The sequence below is a fragment of the Sceloporus undulatus genome, chromosome 5 (assembly GCF_019175285.1).
Source record: "Sceloporus undulatus isolate JIND9_A2432 ecotype Alabama chromosome 5, SceUnd_v1.1, whole genome shotgun sequence".
NCBI classification, from domain to species: Eukaryota; Metazoa; Chordata; class Lepidosauria; order Squamata; family Phrynosomatidae; genus Sceloporus; species Sceloporus undulatus.
Window position 1 is genome coordinate 166,991,922 of NC_056526.1, and position 20,662 is coordinate 167,012,583.

The 20,662-nt window shown below is 39.2% G+C and overlaps 1 protein-coding gene across 1 annotated transcript in view; it reads left to right on the forward strand.

Moving 5' to 3' along the window:
• PAPSS1 (3'-phosphoadenosine 5'-phosphosulfate synthase 1) overlaps positions 1-20,662 on the forward strand; it is a 64,425-nt gene that overhangs the window by 36,669 nt on the left and 7,094 nt on the right. Inside the window, exons 9-11 of the mRNA XM_042469357.1 lie at positions 2,469-2,604; positions 5,718-5,986; positions 17,218-17,447. Of these exons, the coding sequence (XP_042325291.1) occupies positions 2,469-2,604; positions 5,718-5,986; positions 17,218-17,447 (635 nt within the window). The remainder of the gene's footprint in view (positions 1-2,468; positions 2,605-5,717; positions 5,987-17,217; positions 17,448-20,662) is intronic.

Below are 20,662 nucleotides of genomic sequence, written 5' to 3' on the forward strand. Positions count from 1 at the left end.
ACGCATTCTGTGGTTACTCAGAGTGTGGAAGTCTGATTGGGATGACTGTGTACGTATACATATGTGACAGAAACAGATTTAGGGTGAACTGTGTAGACTGCCAGTGAAGATCAGAGAGATGTTTGTCCTCTCCTGTGGTTTATAAATACAGCCTTGTGTGCAAGAGACATGGAGAAAGCACACCAAAATGAATTACTTAGCAGTGATGACAGGAAAACAGCTGGCCTCTCTGCCTCCGGGCTTGGCTCAGCCAGATCAGCATAATGGAGCCCAGCCTTCAGCTCATCTTTATTTTTGCAAACAATTTTAATGGTACATTCTTATGAGTTCTTCTCTGTTGCTGCGACTCTTATTCAGATTCTTAAAATATAGTAGAATCCCAGCTTTTGCTCTGATCTTATTCAGTTACCAGATGCAAGGTGGGCAAAACTGCATGTCCAGCTATTATTCTGAGAAGCAGCAACAATTTCAAGGAACTACTTACCCATTTTGCCAGAAAGATACTATGATCTTTACTCTTTGCTCTGGGACTGGAGAGCAGCAAGGGACATGTTCTGGCCTCTTCACTAAGTCAGAGCAGCCTTCCTCAGCCTGGTTCCTACTCCAGTTCAGGCTACTGCTTCTGCCATGCTGCTGGGACTGTTGGGAATTTGTGCCCAAAATATCTGCAGGGTGCCAGTTTGGCAACAGTTAGATCAGAAAAGTAAAGTCTTCAGGATATATTGTAGTGTTCTTGTCCAAAAAGGAACACCCACAGGGTGGAAACCATCTGGATATAAATATCTGTTCCTAGCAAGCCTCTTTGTTCTGGCATTGTCAAATTGCTCTGCCTCTTCTTTGCACTTCCTATCCCTTCTGTATATTATATTTTAAAATTTGTACATCTAAGGACAGGGCCTGTATCTTTTTTTAAAAAGTGACACAAAATACTTAAAGAACAGAAAATATTTGTCTCAATGGCTGAACCATGAAATGAAAAATAGAGGGAGTAATAACAGTAGGTATATATGGCAGCTACAGTGTATCAGTAGGAGAAATGACATAAATAGACACATCTTGCCAGTCTTAAAAGAGCTGTAAACCTCCTGGTCACATTCTGGCCCAGTTAAAGTTCATACAGTATGTAGAAAGGAGCATATGACTTGGTCATACCTGATTCCTGTCAATCCATTAGGGAGGCATAAGTAAAACATAGATACAGATATAGTTATTCCGGTAGCATTTGGGAATTTTTTTTCTTTAAAAACAAGACCGGAAACATGCATCTTTAAAGAAGTAATTGACACAATTTTAGCACAGCATTACTTAAAGCAGGATGTAAGCTTCCCCATCATTATTCTAAAAAAAAAAAATTAAAACATTTTTCTTTTGTTTTTTAAAGAAAAATACTGCAGTGGATAGCAAAGGGGCTAACATCTCCAGATGTTACTTGACTGTTGCTCCTATTAGCTCATACAAGCCCATAGCCAATAGTGAGGAATATTGGAAATTTCAGTCCAACAGCATCTGGTGAACTACATGGTTCCTACTCTTGGTGCATTGCTGTTTCTTGCATTATATTCCATTTGTTACTTTATTATCTGGTTTGAAGATAAAACAAATTTTCTCAAGCAGCTTACAAAATAAAACATAAAATAGTTTTGTGTGAGATAGCGAGAAAGTTAATCGAAACAGAAGCATTAAAATACCATTTTGATAAAATAAGAACAGTAAATGAAAAATTAGACTATGAAATGTGAAATCTGGGTCAGTATAATTTAAAAGTGATTGAAACATCCAGGTCTTTAAGATTTTTTTCGCTGAGTAGTCAGGGAGGGAACAGGGTATGCTAACTGCAGAAGGACATTCGGTAAGACTGGAGCAATCGCACAGGAGTCCTTTTTTTGTGTATGCTGTTCTACCTGATTGACCCAACTATATTGGGCATATAAGCTTGCCCTCTGCAGCCAAGCTTAGAGCCCAATCAGAGCCATACAGGTGTGGGGTACTACTTCATTTAACTTGGTCTGCTGGGTTAAAAGCCACTTTGAATCCCAGTCTTGCTGTGGGACTGGCCTGTCATTGTCACATTTTATTCTGGGTTATCTGGAAAACCCAGAGCAAAAGATAAGTTTTTTAAAATGCAGGACTAGGGGTGGAAACCTCAAACGAGGCCCAGGCAATGTGTAAACCTGATTCAGGGTTTTGGGGCAGTATGGTAGAAAGGACCATGTGGCCAGCCTGGAGAAAATTTGGAGTTTAAAGCTATTGTAGACAAGTCCTCAGTTTAGTCACCTTGGATTCCAAGATTTGCTCTCGAACATACTTGTTTCTCTTTTTTGCAGTCCCTGGTATCCTCAGAACTCTCTTCTAGCAGTAGTACCTTTTAGAAGGCAGGAAGCTTTTTAGACTTGATCTTTGCATATTGCTGACTTGTTCCACCTACTGCCATTGCTGTTGAAATAATTTGTTTCTTTTACATTTATTAGATGATCATGGAACAAGGTGATTGGCTGGTGGGTGGTGATCTGCAAGTTCTTGATCGCATTTACTGGAATGATGGCCTTGATCAGTACCGATTCACACCTGCTGAACTGAAACAGAAGTTCAAAGACATGAACGCAGGTGAGTTCGAGAACATAAAAGGGTGGTATGAAAGAGAGAAACCCCTCTCATGCTGTCTTGGAGCTCACTGTCATTGGCTTTTTCAGTGAAGAACAGATGATTGTTAGTGGAGCATGATTTTTGGTTTGAAGGAAACAAAGGGCCCAAACAGACAGCCCTTTTAAGCTGCCATCCAGGTGGCTTTGGAGCATGGTGCTTTGATGCCTCAAGTCATGAAGCTGCCCTGAAGCTGCTTCAAGGCACTCTGTGTTGTGACATTTATATGCTGCATGCCGCCGGAGCGGCTTGAAGTCACCATGGGGCCTGGTGGAGTAGGAGAAGCCACATTTTTCCTGGCCAAAAAAGGAGCAGATATATGCCTTTTTTATTTTTGGCTGGCTTCAAGGTGGATTGGGGCCATGGTGTGTGTTCACCGCAGCCTCAATCTGTCTTCAGAAGGTGTAGCTTCAAGCAGCCCCTTCCAGGTCATCTGTTTCCCCCTAAACCTTCTTTAGCTGTTTTCAAAGAGACTGTAAAAGTGATCTGGCAAATTAGCAAAGAGTTGTGTCACTTTAAAAACAGATTTAGATTGGCATGGGCATTTGAGAATTACAGTCCACTTATTAAGATGCATGGAGTACAGGGCTTTATTTATTTATGCACATTTAACATGGCAGGATGGAGATGAGAAAAAAAACCAGAGTTAAATGCAGAAAATGTTAACTGATTGTGGCCAATATCAGTAATGGTCATTTTTTGTATCCAGTTTCACAGTGGTCTCACACTGGATCACTAATATGGTATGCCATGAGATAGTGGAAGTTCATACTGAAATAAATCCTAGTTTTAAAGGTGCTACAGAGTTTTTGATTATTTTTTTTATGACTGCAGTGCTAAAAAGCCATGTTTCTGAGGCTAAATGGGTGAAGATGGGAGTAGAAAGTTCAGACCTCACAAAGTTTTGGCTGCCGATTCTCATTGTTTAAAATAGGCAAACCTAGCTATTCTGAAGGGTGATCAGCAGCAGTAATATTTTTAAAACATTACTTAACAGAGCTTTCCTGCTTCACTGTGGCTGCATAGGATTGAGCTGTATATCCTTTAAAGGCAGTGAGATACATCTTGGTTATGATTAAAATATAATTTTCTTGTATTTTCTTTAAAACCCCCACAGACAAACCCTGTAGTTTTTGCAAGGCAACAAAACATGTGAACCTCACTGGGAATTTCTGGTGTGATGAAAACTATTTCAGATTCAGTTAGAATTAGTTTTGCTAGCTTTTCAGCAGACTAGAAAAGCCCACAGTATGTCGGTTTGTTTCCATTTTAATGTTTTGTGTTATAAAAAACAGACCAAGGTAATACTAATCTGGCACTTTACTTGCTTGTTCTGTGCTGTTGTGCCTGGAGGCGCTAAAGCATTCCTGTGCCTTACACTCTATGGTGTTAGTGTATGTCAGAGAGAGATGGTTGGAAATAGATGGGATAGAGGATGGAGGTATTTTCTTAGAATATGCTAAGCAGGCTGCAGTCTTAAATTAGCTGCAATGTTAGGAGGTGAAGTAGGTTCTGTTCTCAGTCACTGCAGGCAAGATTGAAGTATGCAATATGGCCCCTGTATCTTTTAGAACAGTACCCATTCTGGAAAAAATATGTTCTCTCCAGGCATATAGGTGTTCTGGTGCGATTCTGTGGTATGTTCTAATGAATGTTGACCATAGAGTTTTGCTAGAATATCTAGAAATTCTTACTGGGACTTTTAGGTCCTCCACCATGACTTATGGTCAACTTCTGTCGGAAGTCATTCATTCCAGTAGACTTTGCTGTTATCCATGGTTTCCCATTTCCATGCTAAGTCTGAGAATGTATTCCCCGTGGGTATGTGGGTTGTACTGTATTTTTTCTTTTTTGAATTAGTTTTGCCTTCTGTAACATAATGCAAAAGCAGAGGCAGAGTGATATTTTCAGGAGCAGATTTTGTTCAGATTCTCTTGAAAAGATTTGTAACAGTACAGGATTTTGATTTGCCCAAGGTCATCCTGTAAATGTCCATGGCTGAGTAGGGATTCAAACCCTAGACTCCCAGTGTTTTAGTGCAACATTCAAACCATTGCACCATGCTGACTTTCTACTATAACCACTGTATCTATCTAATTTATTCTCTAGAATGGGGATAGTAATCACATCATCCAAATGATCTTCAGCTGCAAATTCCAGTCATACTTCAGCGATGAAGTACGCTGGGAGATGAAGTGTAACAAGATCATAAAAACTATGATTCTCACTCCTGCACAAAGAAGCTGATATTTACTTTTAAATTTTCTTTGGAAATATTGATTGTATTTAATTGATCAACTCATTCTTGTGACTAGGAGCTAACCATTGAATCAGTGAAAAGTCATAGAATCATAGAATCGTAGTGTTGGAAGAGACCACAAGGGCCATCCAGTTCAACCCCCTGCCATGCAGGAACTCTCAATCAAAGCATCCAGACCCTTCACCATTTTAGTCGCCCTCCTTTGCACACGCTCTAGTTTCTCAATGTCTTTTTTGAATTGTGGTGCCCAGAACTGGACACAATATTCCAGGTGAGGCCTGACCAAAGCAGAATATAGTGGCACTATTACTTCTCTTGATCTAGACACTATACTTTTATTGATGCAGCCTAAAATTGCATTGGCCTGGTTAGCTGCCACATCACACTGTTGACTCATGTTCAACTTGTAGTCTACTTGGACCAAATCTGGGTGTTATAGGTTTAGTATGATGTCTTTACAGAAGATAGCAGGTTATGGGTCAGGGAGACACTAGATATACCCAGTAGATGTATAGAGGTTCATTCCTCTATATCTTTCAGATATTTGGCATAGTGAAGCAAATAGTCTGACATATCTCTTTGCAATTATTATTATTATTATTATTATTATTATTATTATTATTAACCTTTATTTATAAATTTATAAATTATCTGAACTCTTCTACCTCACTTCCTACCTACTGCCAGCTGTATTGGATGTAAAATCTTTTTAGAAATCAAGGGTCAGGCAGATATTCTATACAGAATATTGCAGGCTGTTTGTCATTGATTCCTTAAGAATTGTAATGCATTTTGATATTTCTTTCTTCTTCCTTAGATGCTGTCTTTGCATTCCAGTTGCGCAACCCTGTGCACAATGGACATGCCCTGTTGATGCAGGATACGCACAAGCAGCTTCTGAGCCGTGGCTACAGGCGCCCAGTTCTTCTTTTGCACCCTCTAGGTGGTTGGACAAAAGATGATGATGTTCCTCTGATGTGGAGAATGAAACAACATGCAGCAGTGCTGGAGGAGGGAATATTGAATCCAGAAACAACTGTGGTGGCCATATTTCCCTCTCCTATGATGTATGCTGGACCAACAGAGGTAAGGCAAACTGTCATGTGATGCAGCATACTAATTTGTGTACTCTTGTTTTGTTCTTAGTTTGCCTGAAGTTCACTTACCATTATTGTCTTCTTTAGCTCTACTGCCTCTAGGGTTGTTCATGAGTATCCAAGGCTCTTCTGTCATAGGTTCTTCCTGGTGTTTGGTTTAGAGGCCTTAAAATTTCAGAAGCTTCTTCTTTACTATTTCAAGAGGTTTGTTTCTTCATATTTCCTCTTCTTTTATTTCAAGGAAGTTGTGAGCTCTCTTTAACTATTGAACTATGGCCCAAGATGAAGAGCTGGGATCTTTTCCCCTCTTTCTTTATTCCTAGTCCCTCCCCGCTTCTGATGTACATGGAATTGAGACAAACATGAACAAACAACTGGAAAGAAAACATGCTTTTGGCAGCCCTCTTCACTAAGCAAATGGCATCAAAGCATCACATGCAGTGCTGTAAAATGGCTCTTGTTCAGTATTTGATTTAGAACTTTTGCATTACTTAATGGTGGGATTTTGCTTTTAATCAACACTGCCTTTCTCTCTCCCTCCTTTCTTCTCCATCCTTGTGTGAATATGTATAGCTCTTAGAGCTTTTGAGGTCATTCCTACTTCCAGTCTTCCTTTTCCCTTGTTTGCTTAAGTCTAGTTGCCTTCAAGACATGTGTTCTTTTGGGCAGAGGAGGGAAATAGGAAAAATTTGAAATCAAATTGCTCTGAAGCCATAGACTGAGGTAAAAAGTAAACTGCCATTTCTTTGTATTATTCTATTAATCCGTCATGAACTTGTCTCTGAAAGTGCTTTACTTTATGGACTCATTATTGTAGGGATAAAGGCAGATTCATATTAAGAAAAATCTCACGGTGTTGTGACTACTGTTTGACCTATTTTCTTAATGTGCATCCTACTGTAGTGAATACCAGTAAAATGTGCATTCGTAGCAACTTTCAGCCATGTCATTGTCACTAGCACATCCTTCCGAGGGTTAAAATGTTCAGTTGTCTGAGACCAGTGGTGCTTAGAGTGGGCTCAGGCCCAGGTGAACTGACAGGTAAGTACTTCTGGGTCAGGATAGTTACTTTGGGCCAAGCAGGAAAGGAAATCTTGGCTGTACATGAAGGTGAGGAATCTGAGGAAGGGACTCTTCTCACACTCCGTCCCTCACTGACTTTCTGCAGGTTGGGAAGAGACTCCAGAAACCTTCTATCCAGGTGGCCTCCTAATACAGCAAGGAAAGTTAGTAGGTGGACACAGCACAGGGAAGAGTAAGGTGTCTGTCTGGTGCAGTAGGGAATTCATTTGAGATGTGGTGCTGCAGAAGAATGTTCTGGATACCATGGACAGCAAAAAAGAATAAATAAATGGGTCCTAGAACAGATCAAGCCTGAAATTTCCCTGGAGGCGGAGATAACTTAACTGAGGCTGCCATACTTCGGTCACATAATGAGATTACATGAATCATTAGAAAAAAAATTAATGTTAGGAAGGGTGGGGAGAAAAAGAAAGAAAGAAAGAAAGAACACATGCTAGATGGATGGACTCAAATTAAGGAGGTCATGGGTATGAATCTGCAAGAACTTAGAATAATAGTAGAGAATAGAGTCTTGAAGATGTCTCATCCACATGGTCACCATGGGTCAAGATCGACTCAAGGGTAGTTAACAGCAACAACAAAGGGAGAATGGGAAGGGTCTCAAGCACCTGGAACATGGCTTGGCCAGAAAATGTTCCTTATTTGTTCCCACAGGCAGACTACTTTTCTTAGTGGATGTGGGAGCAAATCCTGAGGACTCTTACATCCATTGTTGCCCCCCCTCCCCCTGACAATTTTGAGACTCTGGTGGATTGGCAAAATCTTTACACAGAATATACAAAAGGCAAAGACTTTTTTTATTTAGATGCACTTTTGTATTGTAGGTGACAGAAGGGGCTTTTAGTGGGGTTATGCTTTTATCTTTTTTATTCTGTTTTGAATGTGTTTTAAATGGCTTTAACTTTTGAAAAATAGAACTGTTAGTTTAATTTTTTTTTTTAACTTTTGTACTAAGAGGTGTTTTATTTTTAGCTGTACCTTGGTTTGATTAGATGTAAGTCACCATGGGTATAAGGATAGAAAATCAACCAATTAATCAACCAACCAACCAACCAATCAATCAATCAATCAGTCAATCACTGTTCTCCCTTCTTGGCTCTGCCTGGGATGTGGGAGAGATAGGGAACCCAGGCACTAAGTTGAGGGCTGCTTTCTTTCTCTATTTAATTGTCTGTTCCCCTAATTTGTACTTCTGCTTCCTTCTGCTGAAAAAGCCAAGTACATGAGGTGGAAGTAGTACAGTTACCCTGGCATCTGTAAGTGGGAGGAGGAAGAAGAAGAGGCAATGACATAGCACCCAACATGTGGTTGTCACTTGCACCAGCATTTTGTTTGCCACCTATTATTTATATTTATTTATTTGATATCTCACTTTTCTGCTGGCATAGGACCCAAGGCTGTTGCAGAAGACCCAAGGTGGTTTCTGCTATAGCCACACATGAATTAAAAGGAATGCTGGAAGCATTGTGAGCCTCTTATGAATGTGCACCTGTCATGGTGTCTTGTGTTTCTGACTGAAGTTTTCTTACTTAGATCTGAAAGCATAGTTGAAAAAATGTTTTACATCTATTCAGAGACATAGCCATGCTAGTCTGGAATATCAGTATGCAAAAAGATCTTGTAGCATTTTTGAGACTAACTCTGTTGAGCAGTGGTTCTCAACCTTCCTAATGCCACGACCCTTTAATACAGTTCCTCATGTTGTGGTGACCCCCAACCATACAATTGCAATGTCTCAGTTCCTGAGACCATCGGAAATATGTGTTTACCAATGGTCTTAGGCGACCCCTGTGAAAGGATTGTTCGACTCCCAAAGGGGTTGCGAGAACCGCTGCTGTAGAGGAAGTTGTAACATAAACTTTTGTAGGTACATCTGAGGTCTACAAGTCTACAAAAGCTTATGATACAACTTCTTCTGCACAGTTAGCGTCAAAGGTGCTACAAGATCCCTCTCTAAAGTTATGTTTGATACATTAACTGTCTTTGCCTTGGCAGACTAAATTGGTATGGAAACCTGAGCGTCCCCCTCTGCATAGAGAAGCACAGCAGCTGAACAGGGCATGGAAAATGATACAGTTGCCTGTGATTAGAAGCTCTTGGATTGGCATAAGAACTTTAATAGATGATGACAGTCTTGTAACTACAAATGAATTTTAGCTTTTACCTTTTTGAAAAAAAAACAACAAAAAAACCTTTCTACCTCAAATGACTGATGAGAAAATTTCCAAAAGCTCAAGAGTAAAAACTTCAATATTTCGATGAGGCAAGGCTAAGCCTGTAGTAATTACTATTTGAGATGTAATTACTATTCTATGCTAGCCATGCTCTCATGTCTTCTTGTTAGTACAGCTTCTTGGGATTGGGTCCACTGAGCCTCAGGAGTGGGGCCTAGCGAGCATGTGATGGTAATTCATGAAGGGACAATGAGTGAATAATGCTTAGGAGACAGGTGGAAGTCATACATCCGTCCAGAGGTTGATGGATTGCAACGTTCAGCATTCTTCACCATCAACTAGCTCTGCTGAGAGGGATGCATGATTCCCACCCCTTGCTCAGTCTCTGTTTTACATCCCAAATATCATGTTCTATTATTGAAGACCATTACTAATGCATGTATTTAATATTGCAACAGTTTAGGCTTTAGGGTGGAATGTAGGCTGATCAGATCCTGTTGATTTGAATAGAAACAAACCATGTACTAGACAGTATCTTTTGTCTATTTGCTATATTTCTTATCATCTCTGAAAACCACGTACAGTCGCCCCTCTGTTTTGCAGACTTCAAATTCGCATCCCTCGTAGGGGGACCAAATGGGGTACACACCACCATTCAAGCCAATGGAAATACTTTTCCATTTTTGCGAGGGGGTCTGGAACAGATCCCCGCAAAAACGGAGGGACTACTGTATATTTATGTCAAAATTTCCTATGAGCATTTCTTGCCATGGGTTCAAAAGATGACATGGAGGCCCATATATTCACTAATATGATTTCCATTATGGTCTTGAGATTTGTATTCAGAGAACATGGAAGCAAGGAGTTCAACAAAACCTGTATCTGCAGGCTTCAGTCACAAATACAAATGCAGTAAGAAACATTCTTTAATATAGTCTGCTTTTTCCAATGACCTCAGAAAACTACTTGCCAATAGTGTGTTTTAGACAACTAATAAAAGACAACTCTCCCTTTAATCATTTTCTGTAGGTCATTGAGAAGGCATTGGTAACAGATTTGTTTCTGTAGTGTAAATGACTTGCAGAACAACAGACAGCTGCTAACTCAATATGGTTATCAACTGTCTGAACATGGTTTTCCAGTCAGTGAAGATTTATGGACATGTTTTGTAGGTCTGAATCTAAACATATTTTTGGATACTCTTTTAAAAATAATTTTTATGGGGTGTTGTCAAATAACCTAGGAAATTGTGTTTGCATCCTATAGAGTGTTACCTATATGGCAGTGAAGAACAGATGCCTTCAGGAGTGGGAATAGGAGACTGGGGAAGAAATAAATCCTGTTTGGTAAAATCACAGGTGAAGATTAGTGTGTGAGTCCTTATACATAATTCTACATTTATCTTCAAGTGATTGGAAATAATATTTCTCACAAGTATTCTTAATTTTTAATAATCTCAAGATGAATTGCTTTCTTGCTTGTTTTGCATTACAGCAGCCTGGAACATATAATTATCCAAATAAATCCTAAATATCCAGAGTAGAGTGGTACAGCTGTGCATCTTGATATAAACAGTTACCAGTGTAGTGCAAACTCTTAGATGATTAGGATAACAAGGAGAAAACCAGGTTTTTGCAACACACCTTTTTTCCATCAACATGTAATCCTGGATTGACGTCACTTCTCTATGTGATCAAGGTGAAAATGTTACCACTTGTTCTCATTGGCAGCAGTTCAGTTAGTGCCTGGCTGTAACATTTGCATGCTGGTGGGCAGAGGAGGTTTTTAAAATATGTAACTTCTTTTATAGTATTTTACATACTTTATAACTGCTCTGTTTTCAAATGTTAACATTGAGTCACTGGTGTGTTGTTTTTAAAAAGTGGTTTAATCTGATGCAAAATTGGTATTAATTTGAATGCCTTATGTTCAGGGACACTTCTTTTGATGGGCATTTAATTTATTCCTGGCTTCTGTTGTTTATATGGAATCCTGCAGTTGCTGCCTTCATTTTCAAAACTAGGCTGAAATATAGGGCAGCTGTCCATGTACAATATAAGCATATGGTGCAATATAAACACATGCAATAAGGCTGTCAGTTACTTCTTTCTCTCTTTCCTGGTTTGCCATTTTTTTGCACAAATATAATGGTGCCTCCTTATGGAACACGTCAGTCTAATTTCTTAAGGATTCCCTACCACCATTCCCCACCTATCATTCAAGTTTTCCTTATTCTTTGTGTATCACTTAGAGGATGCTGGAGGCACTGCTAAAGAAGAGATGGTAAAGTCCATTTTGGCCAAGCTAGTTATATGTCCTAAACCTGGACTTTCTAGTATATAAAGATCTAATTCCACAGCAGCTTCTTTTGTATCCATTTTATAGAATAATTTCTTTCATAAAGGATGAATTAAACATATAAATATCCCACTGATTGCCTTGACATTCTGTTGCTCAGCATTTGCTGACTTGCAGCTAAACTGTTGTGTCTGTAGAAGTATGAAAGCTGCATCTGAAATTCCAGTTGTTGATGATGTGTTTAATCTATGGACATCGTCATATGATGTTTCCTGTATTGAGGTGACTGCATGACTTTACTTTAAGACTGTAACTTATTCTGCTATCTTCACATAGGCATATTCATTTTCCACATGCAGAGAGGGTTTTTTTTTTTAAAAAATGAAAATCACAGTAGAATTACACAGCCCACAAGTCATTGCCTTGGTAAAATGGCATTATCCTTTTGAGTGGATATTTGGAATGCACCATGAATACTGCAGCAGGCTACATATTTCTAGAAATATATTAGACTTGAACAGGGCAACATTTACAAAGATTTTAAAACAAATGCAAGATAAGAACAGATTCCAGATAATGAATAATACAAGGGCAGTACATACTGTATAATAGGAGCCTCAGGATAAACAATAGTTTCCTGTGTTTAAATAAATGTGGTTTTAGTCGAAAGGTAATAGCTATCTTCCTGGCAAACCAGGAAAGAGAGAAAGATACAGTCACTTTCTGGTTCTTCTCTCCATCTCTGGATATGTGCCCAATTTAATAAACACAAGTCCTTAAGTTTCTTTCTGCCAAGCCTTTCCTGTGTCTCGTAGGTATGTGGATGCATACAGTTCTTTCTAGAACAGGTAATTCTGTTAAAAGGAGTAACTCGTCTTCAGTAGTAAAGTCTTTTGCTCTTATTCTACTGTTCCTACTCTCTTTCCCTTTCTTAGATGGCCTTCAATGCCTTTTCTTGATATCATGAAGTATTTCTTCAATTTTCTCTCAGCCACATCTTTCTAATCTAGTTCTTGACCATCTCTATTCATCAATTGCCAAGTTGTTTTTCCATTGCCCTAATAACCTTCTCCTTATACAGATACACAAGATCCAACATGGTGTAATGGTTTGAGTGTTGTATTAAGACTTTGGGAGACCAGAGTTTGACTATTTGTTGAGTCGTGGAAACCCACTAAGGGGACCTTGGGCAAGTCGCACTCTCTCAGCCTAAGAGGAAAGTAGTACATAGCAAACTTTCTATGTATAAATCTTGCCAAGAAAACCCTATTATAGGATTACAGCAATAAGTTGGAGTTAACTTGAAGGTGCATAATACTTATAGCTAGGAAGTTATGGTTCCTTGTCTTCTTGACAGTTCCAGTTTATCATAGAAGATGATTATTTGTGAATTGCTATCTATTTTCTCCTACTCTTGGTAAATTAAAGGCACATAATAGCTGACTGCCACAAACTTGCTGCCTAGACATTTCAGATTGTTTTGCAGGAGGTGTAAGCAAAATGCCATTCCTGAGTATTTTTGAATCCATTGCCACTTCCAGATACCTCAGATCAATTTTTTCATATTAAGAACAAAGGTGAAAACGAGGACTCTAGGAATGGTATTTTATGTTTAAAATAGGTTGTAGTTTTCTCTGCACTATTTTAAAAAAAATAGGTTGGCATTGTGTATGGCAGTTATAGATTTGTAACCACTCTGTATCCTGTAAGAGCATACAACCTTGCTGTAAGACTATGTAAATGCCACTTTCCACCCACTTGAACAACCAGCTCTGCATTAGGTCAAGGTGATCAATTTTAGCTGCTGATTGGGATGCAAGAAGAATGATATTTCCAGCCCCCTCTCAGTCAGTAGACAAAGTGTGACAATCAGAAGAATGAACCTCTCTGTAATTTCTTATGGCAGCCTTGCTCACTGGTTCAAGGGGGCTGCAAACCATAATCTTTTATGCTGATCTGTGATGGAATAGATCTCCTTCACTTGATACAGCTGCTGGCTGTTATTGTGCTCATAGGATCAGTCTGGGAGATGTTACTTTGCTATGCACATGTAACTATGTAGCTGGTGTAGAATACTGGTAATAACCCCCCCTCCCCAACCAAAAGTGTTTTTTCAAAACCAGAAGTTCTTTGGAATTTAAAGCCTCTGCTGATCCCCCCTCCCTAGCACTTTTGGCATTCTGTACTGCCTTTTGAGTTTTTGGAGCAGAAAAGTAGGCCCAAACCCCATTGCAGTTGCCTACCCGGGTCCTACAGTATGGTTTTAGATGGAGTGCTTGGGACTGATTCATTCTGATTTAGCACACTGTCACTCCAAGGTCTTTGTTAATGCAGGTGCTGTAGAGCAAAAAATTAGGGGTAACTAATGTGTGAACCACACACTTCAGATGGGTTGCTGCAGGATAGTTGAACAAAATTATGCACAGCTCTGTGGATATTGTTTTCAGTTTCGATTGAGCAATCAATGAGAAGTATAGGAAACTACCATCTGGGGGTACATTGTTGGCCAGATGAGATCATAGCCATTCGGGGGGGGGGGGGGGGTAAAGAGAGAATTTAATTATGAGTATTCAGCAAATTATGGAAGATGTGACCCAGGAGCTGGGGACATGAGGTGTAGTAGATGTGGTTGGATATCCCAGCAAACCAGTCAGAGTAGCCAACTATTTTCGTCAAATAGGAAGCCCTGCTCTCCTTCTGGCGGCAGGTAAAGATGTTTCTGTGCTGCCATGCTTTCACATGACAGGGATGCTGGTTTGTTTTGTTTTAAAGAGTTTTATACTTTAAATTTTTAATAATTTAGTGTTTTTAATTGTTTTATTGTTTCATTGTTTTTAAATTTGTATTATGCATGTTTTATAATGTTTTAACTTGGGCTGTTTTAGATTTGTTAGCTGCCTTAAGTCCCTGTAGTACTGGGACGAAGGTGGGATGATGATGATGATAAAAATAACAACAACTGGGGGGCTGCATCTTCCCATTCCCAGAGTACAAGTCAGGAAACTAGACCAAAATTTTTCCTCTCCAGCGAAAGCAAAATGGTGTAGTCCAACTGATTACTGGCACCTTTAAGCCAGATACTGCCTAGTGACTAAACCATACAATGAAATTATCCACATAGAGCATTTAGTAAAAATTCATTGTCTTTCCCAGATATTGGCGGGTTACACACCGCCTTAAAAGTACGGAGTCAGTCCGTACTAGGGTTAGGAAGGTGCGGGGCGGCGTCATGGGGGCTGCCATGACGACGTCACGACCGCACCGCCTCTATACAGGGCGGCGCGGACGTGACGTCGTCGGTCCGCGCCAGGGCGCTTAGTGCGCCCTTTCCACAGACCAGGAAGGAGCTCTGTTCCGGAGCTCCTTCCTGGTTTGCGGCGCCGCTTTGCGTCGCTGGGCACAGCCTTCAGACGGCTGCTCCCAACGAAGCAAGGGAGAAAGGGGCCAAGCGGCCCCTTTCTCCTCCTCCCCGCCACCGTGGGGTGTTTCAGGCTGCGGGGAAGTGGCGTTTTGTTGCTTCCCCGCAGTCTGAAAAGCGGCGGATCGGGGCCTCAGTGGCTGCCGTTCTAGCAGCTGAGGCCCCGATACACCGGGGAAAGGGGCGGGTACAGCCAGCCCCAAATGGGCGGTCTGTAACCCGCCATTGTATATTGACTTTTGGATTTTGCTGTGCTGTGTCATTTGGGGGAGAGGATTCTAATTCTCTGGACTCCTGAGTAAGGCTGAAGTGTTTGTAGGCAAGGGAGGGGGAGGATTGAACCATATGTGTTACAAACCTTTTGTAATGTTTTGCATTTCTTATAGCTGTTCTTATTTGGAACGAACATCCTGGCATCCAGCTTAAAATAAATAATTCTGGTTTGAAACATTTTTTTAATTAGTAAAACAAATCACTATGTTAGAAAGACATGAATTTGAAATCTTTTGGCTCAAATGAATAAAGCAGCTTCTCTTGGACAGAGGTTCTGGAAAAAATTAGAAAGATCTCAGTTTACTCTCTCTTTTTCCTCTGTGGTAGTGGGAAAGCCTTAGACACTTGGAGGTGGATTAAAGATTTTGTATTTTGCTGTCTTGTTCATTGCATGATTAGGACTTCAAGATTTAACTAATTCATACAACCTCTTTTTGCTTTACTGAGCAGGTGCTCCATCTAACTGGTTTGAAATTTTTAAAAATAAACAATCATATTAAATTTCAAATAGCAATACCATTTTGGAAGAGACATTTTTTCACTTACCTCAAAAAAGAAAGAAAGAAAGAAAGACTGTCTCTTCTTGGCTAATGCATGCTCTGACACATGTATACCATCTAAAGTGATAGGGAATGCAGTTTTTCTTTTGAACTGTTATTCTTATGTAAATTTTTGAAAAATACATGTACTGAAATATACGAGAAAACAGCTGAGATTCCTTTAATTGGGCCCCAGCCCATATTATGAGTTTTAAAAGCAGTTTACCAGTCACTTATCTTTTGCTCCATCTCTCCATTCCACCAAAATAAAAAATCCACAAAAGAACAATACCTTCATTGGCCAATCAAAATGCACAAAATACATCATGCAAGCTTTTGACGCTCCATAACATACTTTTGATGGGTGAAGAAGCTAGTGGAGTTTGGAAAGCTTGCATGATGTATTTTGTGCATTTTGATTGGACAATAAAGTTATCCCTCTTTTGTGGATTTTATATTTTGTTGTGTTTTGCTCAATGGCCAACACAGCTACCCTTGAATGTTTTTCTATTCCACCAATGTTTCTTTGCCTACTCCTTCAACTAACTCAAATGAATGCATTCCAGATTAGAATCAGAAGATAAAAATAAAAAATGTGGATAGACGAACATACACATGCACATTAACATAAGTAAGCCCACACACACCTTAAGCAGTGTATCATGCTACATGAATCCCCACTAAGCAAATAGATGTCAACTAAGTGCCTGATTGAATTGAAACATAACTTTTTAAAGAAACTACAGAGTTGATACTAGCTAAGCAGCAAGATTTACATAAAATGTTACCTTTGTCAGTTAATAGTTAATCAAGGGACAATGAGTTTTCCATTTATCCTGATAAAATTGCAGTTTGGTAATACATATTTTTAAATCCTCTGAACATCATGGACAGTAAGGCCACAGGGGATAATACGGTTCAAAGGGTAGTTAGCGCAAGTTTAGGAGTGATGGTCCATTTGGACTGCTGGCAAGAAGTACCAACATTAGTTGACATCATACTATTTTAGACAGGTGCATTGTGTGCCACTGTGCAATATTACCTTTCTACAACTCTGTGTATGTTTCATAGATTTACTGTACATACATGCATACATATGTAATAAGTGGATCATCACAGTATCTCTGTGATTAACTATAGTTCTAAAAATGTAATTCTACCTCATACTTTGGTTTTCTGCCCTTTGACATATGGTCATCTGCAAATGCATCCTTTTTATTCCATTTTAAATATATAAAACCAGTTGTCTTGTAAATATTTTATAAAGGAAAAGGAAGTAAGAAACAAACATGTGCCTGTTAATGTGTGTGGATCTATGACCCTGATCAAGGATAATTCCCCCCCCCTTCATTTTGTTGAGCAACAAAAGGCTTCTAACCTCTCTCTTCTTCTTTCCTTTTGTCTGCTAACTTTTGCTTCTCACACTTCATTCCAGGTTCAGTGGCACTGCAGGTCAAGGATGGTTGCAGGCGCAAATTTCTACATTGTGGGCCGGGATCCTGCCGGCATGCCTCACCCCGAGACTGGAAAAGATCTCTATGATCCAACCCATGGTGCCAAAGTGCTGACTATGGCGCCAGGCCTGATAACACTAGAAATTGTACCCTTCAGAGTGGCGGCTTATAACAAGAAAAAGAAGTGCATGGATTACTATGATTCGGAACAGTAAGTTGTTTTTTGGTTTTAAAGATTGATGAATGTTCCACATAATAAATTGGGTATGGTGCTTGGGGTATTTGGTTTTGCATGCTAGCACATCTCAGCACGTATTACTTTGCTTCCAAGTAATTTCTCATTTCTTGGGGCCCAGGTCCAGTTAACTTTTTTTTTCTGATCTGAGAACACTTCTCCCCATCTCAAAATTTAGTAGTTTTTACCTTTTTGTATCTTATGACATCCACCTTCTCTCCCACCCCCCTTTTCTTTTCTTCAAAAAAGCAGCTTGAATCTCCTTTGCGCTGAAGTTATTTTCCACCCTGGGTGGCCTTGGAATGGAAGCAAAGTGTGTTTCTGCATCTGTAATATAAAATATTGCTTGCTGGGATACTGTAAACCATGTTGCAATTTTTGTTTTAAACCTCTTCATTTGGGATTTTCGTTTCAGTCTACATTTGATACTGTTATACAATCTGACAAATTTCTAGATGTCCATTTAAACTGAGCTTGATTAATGTTTTATGTTTATAATTACATAAATGTCTCCACCTTTGATATGTATTTGTTATCTGTTGTTCTAGTGTATTAATATTTAATTCTACATTATATATCAATGTTTTGCTGTTTTTATATTGGGTGTCTTGATTTTGAAGACAGTATAGTCCTTATAACATTTCTTCACTTGACACCTTACCCCATTTTAACACAGGACAAGACAGTGGCATAGTGGGAAAAGAATGAGTTATTTACATGTGTGTACTCATGCTGCTGCTTTTTTATCTTTGCCATGGAGAAAATAGATTGTCTAGTGGTTATAATTACTGTGTCCCAGCATATTTACAGCAGTTACACTGAAATGAACTGGGATCCAGTTTAGATACAATTGCAAAACTTGGAAATTATTTTTAAAAAACCTAGCTATTTAGGAAGACACAGAGAAGGGCAAAATTAAACTGAAACTTTACCTAGTTAGGTTGGTAAATCAAAATTCAAGGTAGAATCTACTAAACTAGAAGTAATTATTTCTCATTAAAGTAATGAAACAGTAATGATGGGAGGGAGGGTAGAAGGGTGGGGGTTTTGGGGGACTGTTTCATTATTATTTTCTGTGACTTTTGTATTTGAAATTTTCATTGCTGTTACCCGCCTCGATCCTCAAATGAGAGAGGCGGGATACAAATAAATATTGTACTATTTATTTATTTATTTTGAATGAAAGGCTATAGTGGCTTTTGCTTTGTCTTGCAGAGTATTTTTGTTAATACAAGATAGATGTAGAACTCAGATGCAGATTCTCAGCAGTCTGCATTCATATTACAGCTCAATGTCATGCTTGTTTACTTTCATGTGTAAAAAACAAAACAACACACACATGCACACAACTTGATTAGTACAGAAAATAAAGCAAACAAAAATGAAAAATGGAATCCATTTGCTAGTCCCAGGTTGATTATATCTACTAGGTTTTACGTAAATTGTTGTTGTTCTTGTTTGCCTTCTTTATGGAGACTCAAAGGCAATCCTATCTGTTTTCTTGACAAGATTGTTCAGAGGAGGTTTGCCATTGCCTTCTCTTGATGCTGAGAGCATGTGACTTGCCCAGTGGTTTTCATGGCCGAGCTGGGAGTCGAATCTTGATCTCCAGAGTTATAGTACAACACACAAACCACTACACCATGCTGGTTCTGACTGGTAAATCATTGCATCAAAGAATGTATCCTGTTTGGAACTACCTATTGAATTTAGGTGGCAAATGACTTCTACAGTTTGCCCTGCCCATACACGGGGGATCCATTCTGCCCCCCCCCCCCCCGTGTATATTCTCAAGCTTCATAGAAAATAATGGGGTGTGTGCTTGCGGCAGTGCATGCTTGCAGTGGTGCGGGTACGCGTCCCATTATTTTGCCGGGGCTTACCTTCCGTGTAAGCTCAAAGCCACGGAAGGGAAGCCCACCTATGGAAAGGGTTGACTGTAGTTTGCTTAGATGGCTCATTGGCTATGTGATACGTTTTGCTTTATATTAAAATATTGTGTGGACACAGCAGTGGTACCAACTAGTAAGCTAGCACATACCTCAGTAAAAACTCAGGAAAGGCTGTGGGATGGCATCTTGATATAAACACACAATCTGTCCAGACTGGCATTAAGAATCCTGTGCTTGTATTTCCTTCCAGCTTGTCCAAAGAGCACTTTATTTTGCTATATTCTCAAAGATGTTATTCTTCACCACCACTAGTTAATATTTGTTCTGAAGGAAATTAGACACTGCATTACAGACCCATTTTTAATGTTTGTAACACTTGAAAGTCTGTTTTAGGTTCTGCTCTAATGGTTACATGACTTTGATTTTTGTAGGAAAAATAATAGCAGAAATGTGCTTGGAAATAAAGTTGTAGAACAGTACACACTATCCCTTGCACTGGCTTGAATGGGATTGAGTCTTTCTTGAAAGAAATGCAAATTGTTTGATTTTAATTAATCAAAACTTTTTACATTCATAATCTCAAACAGAACAGGATTGCTTAGGATAAACTTAACAGTGGATTGGGACGTTGTGGTTAGCAAGGCAGAATTTTGTGTTAAAGAAACGCAGGCAGTAATTATGTACATATGAAATTTGTGAAATGAAGAGAGATCATGCTGGGAAGTTTATGAATAATCACTGATTTTTATCATGTCAAGTACTCCCACGGTGAAGATTAAAGTACCGCTCAATAACATAGATTTTGAAATGGGCTGACTGGCTCGCTTAATCGTACATTTGATTTTGAAAAAGAACACCAGTATTTGGGTTCTGGGTGGAGGGGATTAAAAGAAGAAAATCAGTTTTTGTACCACTACCTTGAGTCTGAAAGTCAAAACAAAATGGTGAAGCATGCATACAGTATTTAAGGGACACAGAGAAACAATTCTAAAAATATAAGAAGAGAAATTTTCTTTCACTCCAGAAAAGGCCAATGAAGCAGCTGGAAGCTGTGTAACAGTTTGCCCTATGAAGGAAGACTACTTACCTGTTAAAACAGAGAATCGTAAAAAATGAATTAAGCTGCCTTGAGAAATTATTGAGTCATTTAGTGCCTTGCATTAAGGTTATAGTCAGAATTCTGTATTTGTCAAAATACTGTGGGAGTACAGAATTGGCGATTGGGCATAAAATTTAAATTATGGTTGAAAGACAGCATTTGAAGGTGTCTTTTCCATCTATAACGCATAGCGGTGGGAA